The sequence below is a fragment of the Pantherophis guttatus genome, chromosome 12 (genome assembly GCF_059756535.1).
Source record: "Pantherophis guttatus breed Tessera chromosome 12, ASM5975653v1, whole genome shotgun sequence".
NCBI classification, from domain to species: domain Eukaryota; kingdom Metazoa; phylum Chordata; class Lepidosauria; order Squamata; family Colubridae; genus Pantherophis; species Pantherophis guttatus.
Genome location: NC_142074.1, coordinates 10,942,312 through 10,956,141, shown reverse-complemented (window position 1 = coordinate 10,956,141; position 13,830 = coordinate 10,942,312). Strand labels below are relative to the sequence as shown.

General features: G+C 42.2%; 1 protein-coding gene across 3 annotated transcripts in view; it reads left to right on the top strand.

Moving 5' to 3' along the window:
* The window catches only part of BRWD3 (bromodomain and WD repeat domain containing 3), a 57,043-nt gene that overhangs the window by 1,133 nt on the left and 42,080 nt on the right, over nucleotides 1-13,830 (top strand). For all 3 annotated transcript variants that reach the window (XM_034434990.3, XM_087877407.1, XM_034434991.3), the window contains exons 4-10: nucleotides 1,212-1,271; nucleotides 7,062-7,212; nucleotides 9,018-9,116; nucleotides 11,016-11,176; nucleotides 11,561-11,782; nucleotides 12,313-12,413; nucleotides 13,611-13,681. In XM_034434990.3, the coding sequence (XP_034290881.2) occupies nucleotides 1,212-1,271; nucleotides 7,062-7,212; nucleotides 9,018-9,116; nucleotides 11,016-11,176; nucleotides 11,561-11,782; nucleotides 12,313-12,413; nucleotides 13,611-13,681 (865 nt within the window). The remainder of the gene's footprint in view (nucleotides 1-1,211; nucleotides 1,272-7,061; nucleotides 7,213-9,017; nucleotides 9,117-11,015; nucleotides 11,177-11,560; nucleotides 11,783-12,312; nucleotides 12,414-13,610; nucleotides 13,682-13,830) is intronic.

Genomic DNA, 13,830 nt, shown 5'->3' with positions numbered 1-13,830 from the left:
TTCTTCTTCTTCTTCTTCTTCTTCTTCTTCTTCTTCTTCTTCTTCTTCTTCTTCTTCTTCCTCTCCTCCTCCTCCTCCTCCTCCTCCTCTTCCTCTTCTTCTTCTCCTCCCCTCCTCCTCTTCCTTCTTCTCCTCTTTCTCATCCTCCTCCTCTTTCTTCTTCTTCTTCCTCCTTCCCTCCTCCTCCTTCTTCTTCTCCCTCTCCTCCTCCTCCTCCTCCTTCTTCCCACTTTCTCCCTTCTATAAAATGTTTGCACATCTTCCCTGCATCTCTCTTTCCATCTATGTAAGATGCGTGCATACAAACATGCACACATGCGTGAGACCATGAAGAACGTGGGTTTCCCCCCCACCCCAGGGTTGCCTGTTGGGCTTCATCCAAAGCATTGGACCTCTTCGGCTTTTCAAGACTCTCTGGAATTTTTTTCTAGATCTCTAGATGGACTCTGCTCATTTCTGCTATGGGATTGTTAGGAGGTGGATGGGGGAGGCAGCAGTGGGATAGAGGGTGGGAAAAAAACCACTTCCTCCCCCCCTTTTAACCAGGGTTGGTTGGTGGGACAGCCTTTGTGTTGGTTCTCACAGGGCAAAGCCTTAAGAGGGGTTGACAAGGGACTAGCTCCATATGAATAATAATAATAGTAAACAGAGTTGGAAGGAACCTTGGAGGTCATCTAGTCCAACCCCCTGGGTCACGCAGGAGACCTATACTAGGGATTTGAACCGCCGAACTGCTGACCTTTCTGATCGACAAGCTCAGCGTCTTAGCCACTGAGCCACCTAGCCAGGCTAGGAGACCCGTGTGACACAAGCCAAGTGCAAATTCAACCTTTGGGTCCAGAAATGGTTCCTAGATGTCTGCTTTGGATGGGGAGTTATCCCGTTCAAAAATCAAGCACAGGCGGCCCTGGGGAGACATTCCCGTTTGTGAAGTAAGCCAAGATGTGGTTGGGTTTTGATGGAATGGCCTAGGAGGACCCTTCCTTTGTGAGCTGCAGTCCCTAGCTTGGCATATGTGGCAGTTTATGGACTAAAACCATAGTTTCAAGAAAGCGCAGCTGCATCCAATGTGTAAATGCAACCTCTGTGCATATCATGGATTAGCAAAAACCTTAATTTTGGGGTGGGGTGGGGAGAGAGAGAGAGAAGGGACCTTCCACTTTGCACAATATTTCAAGGTGAGCCAACTGTTTCCCCCTCCTCTTTACTAGCTGATCCCGAGGCGCTTGGATTGGCAGGGAAAAGAACACCGAAGAAGTTTTGAGGATCTGGTGAGTGAATATTGGCTTTTAAATTTCTGCATTTATTTTACTGGTGGGAGCTGGCTTGGGATGGAGAGAAGCCTGTTTGTTTGTTTGTTTCACAGCTGCAGTAGAAAATCTGGAAAAAGGAAAAGTGTGTGGATGTTAGGAGTCGGTTGTTGGCTGGTTTGTGGAATTTTCTCTGTGTGATTTTTATTTTTTTCCCTCCTAAGAAAATCTACCATCGAGAAAGCAGGGAGGGTTATTTGAGGGCACGTACAAGAAGTTTCAGCCCGGACCAATAGTGCTGCGTCTATCAGATAGGATTTCCTTGTGTGTGATGAGAGGTGCCAGCTGATTGGTTGTATCTTTCAATACAGGAACCGAAGGAAGGAGTCGTTTTTTTTTCTTCTTATCTTTCTGTATTAGTAAGGAAAATAAAATATTATCCCATTTCTTCACAGAAGAAAGAGTTATAAAAAAAACCTATTGAGGGAACGGTGATATTTAGTCCACATTTTAAGTCTGTTCAGGGCCCTGATGACAAAACGTAAAGGAATTTTTAAACATAACAATTATATCTTGCTTGCAGAGGTGAGAACACATATATAATTTTAAATGAAGAAAACTCCTGTGTTTCCTTGTGAAATAAGGGAGTCGTTACCCAATTAATACAAAACAAGTAATAGCAAAATAAATAAATAAATGAATGTCTTTGATAGAAAGTTTTGACTGGAATTTGTTCATTATAGCTTTTTATTCCAGTAAAAGAATAATACAGAAATAGGGTTCAGAGACAGCTATTCCCTGAACACAAGAGTCTAATGCATTGGTGCAGATTAATTTTGCTAGATGCAAAGTATGTGGGATGACCTTTTCAGTTCTGATTTGAAGATCAGCTGCACAGTAGGTGAATACTACTGTACATTTGATACAAGATAATCAGTATACCACAATTGTTTATGCTTGTGTTTTATGGTTACTTCAGTGGGAATACACATTCAGTTGTAGCTTTTTTGCTGTGTTTGTGTGTGTCTTCAAGTCATTGTTGACACTCAGGAATTAGTCAACAAAGTCCCTGCAGTTTTCTTGGCAAGATTTTTCAGAAGTGGTTTGCCATTGCCTCCTTCCCAAAGCTGAGTGATAGGGACTGGTCCAAGGTCATCCAGCTGGCTTTGTGTTTAAAATGAGACTAGAACTCACGGTTTTCCAATTTCTAGCCTGATACTTTAAACACTACACCGTACTGGCTTTTTTTTTTTTTTTTTTGTAGCATGAATGGTTGTATCAGGTGCTTTTATATAAATTGGGAACACTTGAGAGTAGGATAGGAGAAAATACTAAATACTATTGGCTCATTGTCTGTCTACATTGATTCCATAGGCTTGGTTTGTTTCGAACACTTGTAAGGAAATAGTTCAAAACCCGGAATTTATCCGTTCAGATCAATGGTAAACGAAAATACTGAACACCTCTCCTGAGGAGTGCTTGTGAGCTGGATTAGGGATTTTGCAATTTTCAGTCTTGATTTTCCTTAGAAAAATATTTACATTTGTACTCTTTAACTTTCAGTTTTATTGTCATAGGCCAGAAGACATGCCTGTCTATGAAGTAATTTCCTTTATCTCAAAGTGTAAATACAGTGGAGAGCAGAGTGAAATTACTTAGTCATTTAGAATAATCCCAGTTTTATCTGATAATTTCTTAGAAAGCCAATATTAGTTTGCATATTTTTCCCCCCTGAGTTTTGGGAAGTTTCCAGCATGTTTATTATGGCAGCTTTCTTTTGACATTACTGCTGTTTAAATAGGGGGAAAAGTTGGAATAATAATGGATACAGTTCCTAAGAAATAATCTGTGTGAATAGGAAGATGAAACCTTACTTAAAACTTGATTTGCTTAATTGTAATGGGCACTCTTTTCCTATTTGCCCTTTCTAATATAGTAGCCTGTTTGTTTTAATATTTCATACCAGTATTAAACAATTGAAATAAGCCAACGCAGTTGGAAGATAAAGGTAAGATTTGTGAAACTGCATAAAGAATTGCAGGTTTTTCCTCTCATTCTAAGAACTTATCCTTTTTATTCTTCTTTTAATCAGCTAAGACTGAAATGATTTTGAATACATCTTAGATGAAGTATAGCTTTTAAGACTGTAGCCCTTGAGCCCCATTAAGCACAAGAAACTTGTAAAAGTACTTAGTGTTCTTCTTCAGTATGACTTCTCACGATTCCTTTGTTTCTTTTCCTGGTTTGTATTAACATTCCCAAAATCCACATCACTGCCATGCTAGCTGTTGCCAATGAAGAGTTAAAAACGTCACCTCCAATTCCATCCACACTTCCACTTTTATAATCTGAAAAAAAACTTGACTAACAGAGTAACTTTTGAACCTGAACAAGATGAGCACCAAAGAGCAAATCCAATTTGCTGTACATGCTTGCCTGCTTCCCAGCTCAGTTAAATTAGGAATAAAACTGCCATAAAGCAATGATGGGGCATTGCATGTGGAAAATGTAGATGGCCTGAGAAGGCACTCTGCTATACTCTGGTCACCAGCTGAATAATAATGGACACTGTTCCTAAGAGGTGTGAAAATGCCCTCCCCTTCTTTGTGGTTGCAGCTGTTTTTACAACACAAAGGAGCTTTATTATTTTGTTAACCCCCTGCCTTTAGCCAAGATACTTTGCCACCTCCAGCTCTCTTAATGTCCCTCCATTAACACCTGTCTGCCAGCATCAAGTAGTTCTTAATTTACAAATGAATTGCATTTATAACATTTGGCTGTCCTAGTCTGTTTAGGAGCTTATTTATTTCTTTATTTTACGGCACTTCATATTTCAGTAAAAAGAAACACGGGGGTAAAATACAAACCATTGAATATAAAATCTGATCTCTTTAACAGGAAACGTACATCTAAGTTGCAAATATAATTCTTACTTCATTTCTTGCAGCCAGGAAATCAGCAAAATCTCCATTATAGGCTCTGTTTTGATACTCTTGTCACTATGTGTTAAATAGTTTATTTTTCAGCCCCACAGTCACAATTCGGTGATAGTATTTTGTCCTATTTATAGAGGGCATCTGAGCATCTGTCACGACCAATGCGAATTCGGTTCAGTGTTGTCCCTATTGACCAGGGCTGGTCAAATCCAAATCCATTTTTCCAAAATGCAGGGAAAGCTTCCACATTGCGTTTTTAGACGTTTATTCTGTATATGAGAGAAAGGGACCGGCTCAAGTCTGCATGATGACTGAAGGCATGGACGTCTGGTCTTTCTTTCTTTCTTGGCTGCCTTAACTGTGCTTTGAATGAGATCGAAATCTCATCTCTATGGATACTTGGGAAGTTGCGGAAGGCCGAATTCGACCAATTCATACAACATAATGCATATAATGCGTCTTTTTAAAATTTAATTTGCCCTGATCCTTTATCTAACCTCAAGTGAACGTTGGCTATCCTTTTCTTCAGGAAAGAATGTTAGGAGAACGTTTCTCTGGTTATGTTACTGTTAGTTTCTGCATGCATAGATTCCAAGTGTCAGCAACCCGTGGCCCTGGAGCCACATGTGGCTCTTTCATCCCTCTGCTGTGGCTCCCTGTCGCCAGTCGGCTCCACAATTGATAGGGCTTTCGGTTAGGACAGGTAGAGGAAAAAGGACGCCATGCAGGAGGAGACTCTATGGTGGGAGAATCAGATCTCCGGTTGGCAGAGGAAAAAGGACGCCGCGCTAGGAGGAGACTCTATGGTGTGGGAACCGGACTTCCGGTCGGCTCCAGAATTGAACAGGGGGCTTCCGGTTAGGACGTTTGTGGCTCTTTGACTGTTTAAGGTTGCCGACCCCTGGTCTAATAACTATTAAAGTGTGTGGCCTGTCTCTTAAGTCTGCCACCCGAGGTAAATTGAACCTGTAGCAAAGAGATCCAGCTGCAAACAAATCTAAAGCACTCCAGTAAATGGGGAGCAGCCATTTGGGACCGGTTGTCAATTTTGGGAGGGCGAATGAAAACCCCCATTACAGGGCAAGATAAGAGAATAATTCTTAATTCAATGTTAAGAACCAGTGGTGTGTTTGGTCCTGCCCAGCCCTGCCAAGCTGAGTGCCTTTCCCAGATTTGCGCAACAAACTGAGCATAGCGTTGACTAGCTAAGAGTGTTATAAAGATAGTCTTTGACTTAGGACTACAATCGAGCCCAAAATGTCTGTTGCTAAGCGAAACATTTATTAAGTGAATTTTGCCCTATTTTACTATCTCTCTTGCCTCAGGTGTTAAGTGAATCGCTGCAGTTGATAAATTAGTCACCCGGTTGTTAAGTGAATCTGGCTTCCCCATGGACTTTGCTTGTCAGAAGGTCGCAAAAGGGCAATCACATGACCCCCGGGACACTGCAACCGTCATAAATATGAGTCAGTTGCCAAGAGTCTGAATTTTGATCACGTGACCATGGGGATGCCATAGAGGTCATAACTATGAAAAATAAGTCGTAAGTCACTTTTTTTCCAGTGCCATCGTAACTTTGAATGGTCACTAAATGAACTGTTGTAAGTCGAGGACTGCCTGTATTTGCACAAGAGGGAAGAAGTAGCATAATAGAAATATGTTCCTTGCTGCTTTGTTATTCTGATTAAGGTATAGAAGTGAGCCAGTGCAAGAGGAAGGGGTGGGTGGGTCACTCACAAATATTAAGAAATGTGTAAGTACATGGAGAAGTACAGGCAGTTCTTGTCTTACAATCATTGATTTAACGACCATTTGGAGTTACAACAGCAGTGAAAAAAGTGACTTACGACTGCTTCTCGCACTTACAACCACTTCAGCATTCCTTCCCCGCCGGCAGTCACACAATCAAAATTCATGTACCTGGCATCCAGCATGTATTTGCGACAGGTTGTGTTCTGCCCCAGCTATGGACCCCAAAGAACGCAGCACACACAAAGTCTGTACAAACCTTAGTTTACTAAATTAAATCAGTCTTTTTCAAACAAAGACTGTTAATTAACTTTCTTAACAGCCTACAAGAATCCAAAGAATAAATAATCGTAATCTTACTATGGTTGGCAGAAAGCCCAGAAGCAATTTGCAGGAAGCTGATAAGAGAACTAAGTTCAAGACAAAGAGTGAACGAAGTTGTTCCCTGCAAATTGCCTCAGTCCTTCCTTAAATAGGCTAGGGGAGTGGCCAATTAGCCCCAAGCCTTACTCTCAAGGAGACCTCCTCCTGAGGAGCCACTCCTGCCTTTTGGCAGCTCTGCACACCCGTGCATTGAGAAGAGGCTCCTCCTCTTTGTCCTCTTCACTTAAAGGAGCTTCTGGAGGTTCTGAAGGCCCTGGCTGAATCCCCGCCTCTGGCACCACATCTTCTCCAGCCTCCTCATTGTCTGACTCGAGTGCCAGCTGCACAGGCTGCTGGCGCAGCACCACACCAGCCTCCTCGCTGTCGGAATCAGCTACTAGCTGCACAGGCCGCTGATGGGCCACAACAGGTTGCAACGTCCTGGGGTCACATGGTCACCATCTGTAACCTTCCCTTGGGGGCTTCTCATCAAGCAAAGTCAGTGGGGAAAACCTGATTCTTTTAACAACTATAAGATTCACTGCAATGATCCGCTTAACAACCGTTGCCCAAAAAGTTCGTAAAATCGGACATCTCTCTCTTAACTGCCTTGCTTAGCAATGGCAATTCTGGCCCCGGCTGTGGTCATAAGTCGAGGACTACCTGTAATGCTTTCTACCTTGACTTCTCTTTGCCTCTCTCAAATTAAGATTGGACGTAAGCAATGCCTGCTCATAGTTTTTGTTTTTTTTCAAATATTCAGGTAGCAGCCAATGTTCACATCCCCCCGGATTACCTCCTCAAAATTTGTGAGCGAATTGGACCTCTGTTAGATAAGGAGATCCCACAAAGTGTACTCGGAGTGCAAACTTTACTAGGAGTGGGACGGCAGTCTTTACTAAGGGCAGCCAAAGGTAAGATATGATTCTTTTATTTATATTCCACCTTATAGAGGCAAGGAAAGCAACTTGCAGCCAAAGTCACGTACAGATAGAATAGAACGAACTGCAGGCTGTAAACAGTTGAAGCATTATTTTTAACTGCATCCATCTTCTGACAAGTTAATAACAGTGTAAATAAATGGGTAAATCAAAACCTTAAAAAGGTATGGAAAGGGGTCTTTTGGGAACATGGATTTTCTGCCATGTCTTGGTTTTTGAAAAAGGAACTAAAACCATTTCCTGCAAACAGCTTGACAGAAAAGAAAGGGATGGGAAGGAGCAGGAAAGAGGTACTGGCGTTGATAGTTTTGAGCAGGAAAAAAAATAATAACTGGGCTGCAGAGGCCAAGTCCTCTGCAGGATTTTGACCCACTCTTAGTGGCCTTAGGGGAAAGCTCCGCGGTTTCTGGCTCCAGATCAGCGGTGAAATCCAGCAGGTTCTGACAGGTTCTAGAGAACTGGTAGTGGAAATTTTGAGTAGTTCAGAGAACTGGCAGATACCACCTCTGGTTGGCCCCAGAGTGGGGAGGGAATGGGGATTTGCAGTATCCTTCCCCTGGAGTGGGGTGGGAATGGAGATTTTGCAGTATCCTTCCCCTGCCACACCCACCATGTCATGCCCACCAATCCACACCATGCCCACCAAGCCACACCCACAGAACCTGTAATAAAAAAATTTGGATTTCACCACTGCTCCACCACTGCCATTAGATGCGTTGTTGCTCCTGCCAGCTATCTTCGTCAGTTGGAATCAGCAAACCGCCGGAAAGCATTTTTGCTCACACGGTGCCATGCGCTTCCATTAGCCATCCTGTACGGCAAACATAAAAGGATACATTGACTGAAAGACTCTGTCCCTGAGGCTCAGGAGAGGTGGAGACTGTGGGTCACGTATTCCTTAGATGTTCCTTTTACACAGAGATTAGGAGAAAACATATTCTGCCAATAACTGCTAGGTATCCTGGCCGCTCCAACACTACCTATCTTCAGTGGCTGCTTAAGGATGAACAGTCTATAACCGTGATGGCGAACCTATGACATGCGTGCCACAGGTGGCACGCATAGCCATATCAGTGGGCATGCCAGCTGAGCTCTGGCGCGCATGTGCGCGCCGGCCAGCTAATTTTCACGCCTTCTGGGCCCACCAGAAGTAGGGAAACAGGCTGTTTCCTGTCTCCAGAGGGCCTGGGAAGGCTGTTTTCACCCTCCCCAGACGCATAAAGAGGATCTGGAGCCAGGTGAGAGAGAACAACGGGCCTAACAGGCCATCACGTGCCAGAAGCAGGGAGAGGAGGGGAGGTCCTGCATGGGGCATGGGGCATAGAATTATGGATGTGGGCACACGCGCTTGCTAACCTCCCCCCCACCTCCTGGCACGGGATGGCAAAAAGGTTAGGCATCACTGGTCTATAACTACAGCACAGGTGGCCACATTCTGCACAGCAGCACTGGGGATTTGTCGCAAACACGTATCTTCTCCACCATAGTTATGTTACGTAACAAATATGGCAAACCCTTTGCACTGCTTAGTCTTTTCCCTTTTAGCGTCGAACCTACAATGGGCTACACAGTATATGGATTGTAATTGTAGTATAGTTAGTCCGTGTATAATTGACAGACTGGATTTTATTATAGATTTTAGTTGTTATTTACTATTTTATACTAGAATGTTTAATTGTATATTTAATGAGCGTTTTTATTTGTTCTGGTCTCTGGACTAAGACTGTAATTAATTGATTGATTGATTGATTGACCAGCTCTTAATCCCGTTTGCACAGAATGCAGGCACACGGCCTGGAAGGGTTCTGCATTTGCAGCCCTGCATCGGGGCAGACCTCCCGAAGTCCCCATAAACTATGGGAGGCCACCAAATGTGGGTAAGGAATAACTTTCTTATATACTAATGTTATATTTCAATGTTTTGTTTATTTATTTCTATCCTGCCTTTATTATTTTTACAAATAACTAATGGCGGCAAACGTATCCAACACACCCTTTTCCTTCTATTTTCACACAAAAATATATGTGAGGTGGGTTGAATTCAGAGGTGGGTTTCAGCAGGTTCTGACCAGTTCTGGAGAATCGGTAGCGGAAATTTTGAGTAATTCGGAGAACCGGTAAATACCACCTCTGACTGGCCCTGCCCCCATCTATTCTCTGCCTCCTGAGTCCCAGCTGATCGGGAGGAAATGGGGATTTTGCAGTAACCTTCCCCTGGATTGGGGAGGGAATGGAGATTTTACAGTATCCTTCCCCTGCCACATCCACCAAGCCACGCCTACCAAGCCACGTCACGTCCACCAAGCCACACCCACAGAACAGGTAGCACCACTGGTTGAATTGAACATTAGCAATATCACTTAGATTTATATGCTACTTCACAGTACTTTATAGCACTCTCCGAGCGGTTTGCAGAGTCAGCCTCTTGCCCCCAACAATCTGGGTCCACATTTTACCAAGCTTGGAAAGATGAGTCAACCTTGAGCCAGTCAGGATCGAACTACTGGCAGTGGGAAGAGTTAGCCTGCAAATGCTGCATTCTAACCACTGCGCCACCACGGCTTCCTAGAGAATGACTGGCTCAAAGTCACCCAGCTGGCTTTCATGGCTAAGGCAGGACTTGAACTCATGGCCTCTGGCTTTCTAGCCTGGTACCTTAACCGCAGTAGGCAAACTTTCAATGGATCAGCTTGTAAATGGTGGCCTACTGTTGCAAAGCTAAAATAAAAAGGATTTCTTTTTCTCTCCTCTCCTAATAACGAAAACATGGTTCCTATTTTAAGACAAAGGATCCATCATAATTTTAGGATTGCAACCTGGAACAGAATGATTAAATGAGGACAGTGCTTCATTGTAACTTCAACTTAGATACCCAAATTCAAGCTCAAAAGAATTTGCCGGTCATCTGAGCAAATAAATATTACTGTGTGTTTGAGAAACAAACACAGAGAAATTTCCGCATTAGCCGTGTTTTTCTCTCTGGATAATTCCCTAAATTGCTGGTATGTCATTGGGCTGTTGTATTCTACATTAACCCTGCCATTGGCCTTTCATCATTTGTTAAAGCAATGGCAAAATTTTTAGATAGTTCCACTTTGGAAGTTGCCAAAGTTAATTTTTTTCCCCTATGTCACCTCTTTCCCAAAATGTTCCTAGAGCAGATATTTAACTCAGTGCTAATACTTACCCAGGCTAATACTCTCTTTTACCGATGGACAGGAATAGACCATTAAAATGAGGTCGATTAAAGAAAAGTATTATAACAGATTAACAGAGTTGGAAGGGACCTTGTAGGTCATCTAGTCCAACCCCCTGCTCAAGCAGGAGACCCTACACCATTTCTGACAAATGGCAGTCCAGTCCCTTCTTGAAAGTCTCAAGTGATGGCGCTCCCACAACTTCCGAAGGCAACTTCTGTTCCATGGGTTGATTGTTCTCACTGTCAGAAAGTTCCTCCTCATTTCTAGGTTGAATCTCTCTTTGGTCGGTTTCCATTATTCTTTGTCTGGCCTTCAGGTGCTTTGGAAAATAGCTTGACCCCCCTCCTCTCTGTGGCAGCCCCTCAAATATTGGAATAGTGCTATCATGTCTCACCTTCTCTTCACTAGACTACCCATGCCCAGTTCCTGCAACCGTTCATCGTATGTTTTAGTCTCCAGTCCCCTAATCATCTTGGTTGCTCTTCTCTGCACTTTTTCTAGAGTCTCAACATCTTTTTTATAGTATGGTGACCAAAACTATATCAGGAGGATAACAGCATTTTTCTCATTTGGCAGTGACCCTAATAGGAGCCAGACAGTTGACTGGATATGGACGTTTCAGCCATTTGTTCCCAACATCTTTTTATCAACACATCAAGATGCACAAGAGAATTCTGGGCCATTTATCATCTGTGTATTGTATAGCGTTTGATCGTGCTGGGAGACGAATTTTCACTGTGAGTGGAATAGAACTGAAATGTTCCATTGAATAATTTTGCTATGCTATTTTTTAATAGCTTCTTGTACTGGGGAGTTTTACCTTGAATTTGTAAAATATGTTTTCTGAAATTGGGTGGCGTGTCTGTATCATTATTGGCTTCAGAAAGCAACTTCCATTAAAATGTTTCAAATACAGGATCCTACAAATAAATGTTATTTGTTAGTTACTCTTGACCTGTAGAGTCTTAGGGAAAAAGTGTTAGACTTCGGGGTTTGAAATGGTCTAAATGGCATAGGGTTTCCTGCTTGAGCAGGGGGTTGGACTAGAAGACCTCAAAAGCCCCTTCCAACTCTTTTATTCTGTTTTTGTTTTTATTTTGTTTTTTTGCATGAAACATTAGGGTTCAGATGACTGCTTGGTGAAAATTTGGGCTACTGATAACGGGCGCTTGCTTTCAACCCTCCGAGGACATTCAGCTGAAATTTCTGACATGGCTGTCAGTTATGAGAATACCCTCCTTGCTGCAGGCAGTTGTGACAAGGTGGTCAGAGTCTGGTGTCTTCGAACGTGTGCGCCAGTGGCGGTGCTCTTGGGCCACTCGGCTTCCATTACTTCCATACAGGTGAGAGAAGGAAGGATTTCCTAAACAGCGAGAAGTAAAACTGCATTTCTTTGCTATATCTGGGTTAATAATCTTCAAACAATTTTTGCCTTTGTCACATCACTTGCTCTTTGAATATTCTTGTCTGATCTGTCAGTTTTCTTAATATAAAGTGAACATAAAGGTAAAAGTAAAGGTTCCCCTCGCACATATATGCTAATCATTCCCAACTCTAGTGGGCGGTGCTCATCTCCATTTCAAAGCCAAAGGGCCAGCGCTGTCCGAAGACATCTCCGTGGTCATGTGGCCGGCATGACTAAACGCCAAAGGCGCACGGAACGCTGTTACCTTCCCACCAAAGGTCGTCCCTATTTTTCTACTTGCATTTTTTACCTGCTTTCGAACTGCTAGGTTGGCAGAAGAAAGTAAACATGGTCCATATCAAAACAGTAACTTTTTGTTTGGCAGATGGCCGCTGTTAGATTTTTGTAGAAGTATATGAAGAAAGTATTTTGCCTGTTTATTACATCTTTTGTTCTTTTGATTTTTAGTTTTCCCCTGCAAGAAAAGGAACAACTCGATACCTCACTTCTACTGGTGCTGACGGAACAATTTGTTTCTGGCAATGGCATTTAAACACAATGAAATTCAAGTATGTTGTTTTATTTGATCTATTCTGCTGGCCTTTGCAACTGAGCAGTAATGCTGTATAAATTTCAGGGGCAATAGTAGCATTTATTAGAATCCCTAGAATGATGTGATAAAAGAAATAAAAGATAAAACAACTGTGCATTATAATTAAGTGTAGCATCCATTGAGAATGAAGACAGATAAACAATCTGAATTCTTCTGGACCTTTCTGATTATAACTCATATAAACCTTTCTGCTGAATTTGCTGGCTAAGGCATATAGATGTTAAAATCCCAGATGTCTGAAGGATACAGAATTTCTCTCGGATAAATTGGAAGAATGTGAAAATGGAAAGCATAACTCTGTTGAGCAAATGAAAAGATCCAGTTTATCTCTTTTATGTACTTTTGGATGGAAAATGCAGAATTGAAATTGATGTCTCTCTCTACCAATTCATTTGGCTGGCATTACATACATTGAGCCATCTGTTTGTCTGAGTTTTGGTTTAGTGCAGTGTTTCTCAACCTTAGCAATTTTCAGTTGGGTGGACTAAAACTCCCAGAATTCCCCAGCCAGTGTGCTAGCTGGGAGTTCTGGGAGTTGAAGCCCACATATCTTAAAGTTACCAAAGTTGAGAAACCCTGGTTTAGTGCAACGTGTGAACCAAGTAATTAGATCTTACAGTTGAGAGAGATTTCTCAGTCCTGTGACTGAGTCACAGAGGTTTAACTTAACTGCCTTGATCCCATTTGTATATTTCTTCATAGCAGGATCTTACTGAGGGTAAGATTTGCTTTGGGGTTTTTTCCCTGCAAAGCATGGTTTCCACAATGAATTAATGGTCCCTATTCAAATGGAAGTTTTAAATCTTTTTTTCTCCCAGGCGTGCCACATCTAAATGTTAGGCAGAATGAGATGTTTCTGAGGAGAAATTAAGGAAGTTAACAAAAAGACCAGCTAAATTCTTGGAAAGTAACTCTGTTCAGCAGAACTGATTAGCTAATGTACAATTATACTGAAGTTTTATCATTTGGAGTCTTGAGACTCCCAAAAACAATGAAATCTTGATGTCTTAAGAAATCCAGCTAACAGTGCAATACAATCTAGGGATGCTCCAAAGTGGGTTTGTTGATACAGGAAATTGAGTGTAGAATTGCAGGCTTAGTCTCTCTGCATCATCTAATATAAAGTAATTAAAATGTTGTCTCATAACTTCAGGGATCGGCCCGTGAAATTTACAGAGAGATCCAGACCTGGTGTTCAAATATCTTGTTCATCTTTTAGTTCGGGTACGTATAAATAGAAATCACATAGGAATTTGCAAATTTATATCGGAAATACTATATTTTTCAGAGTATAAGATGCACCAGAGTATAAAACGCATCTTAATTTTTGGGGAGAAAAATAAGGAAAAGGTTGGTTGGCGGTTGGATCAGCC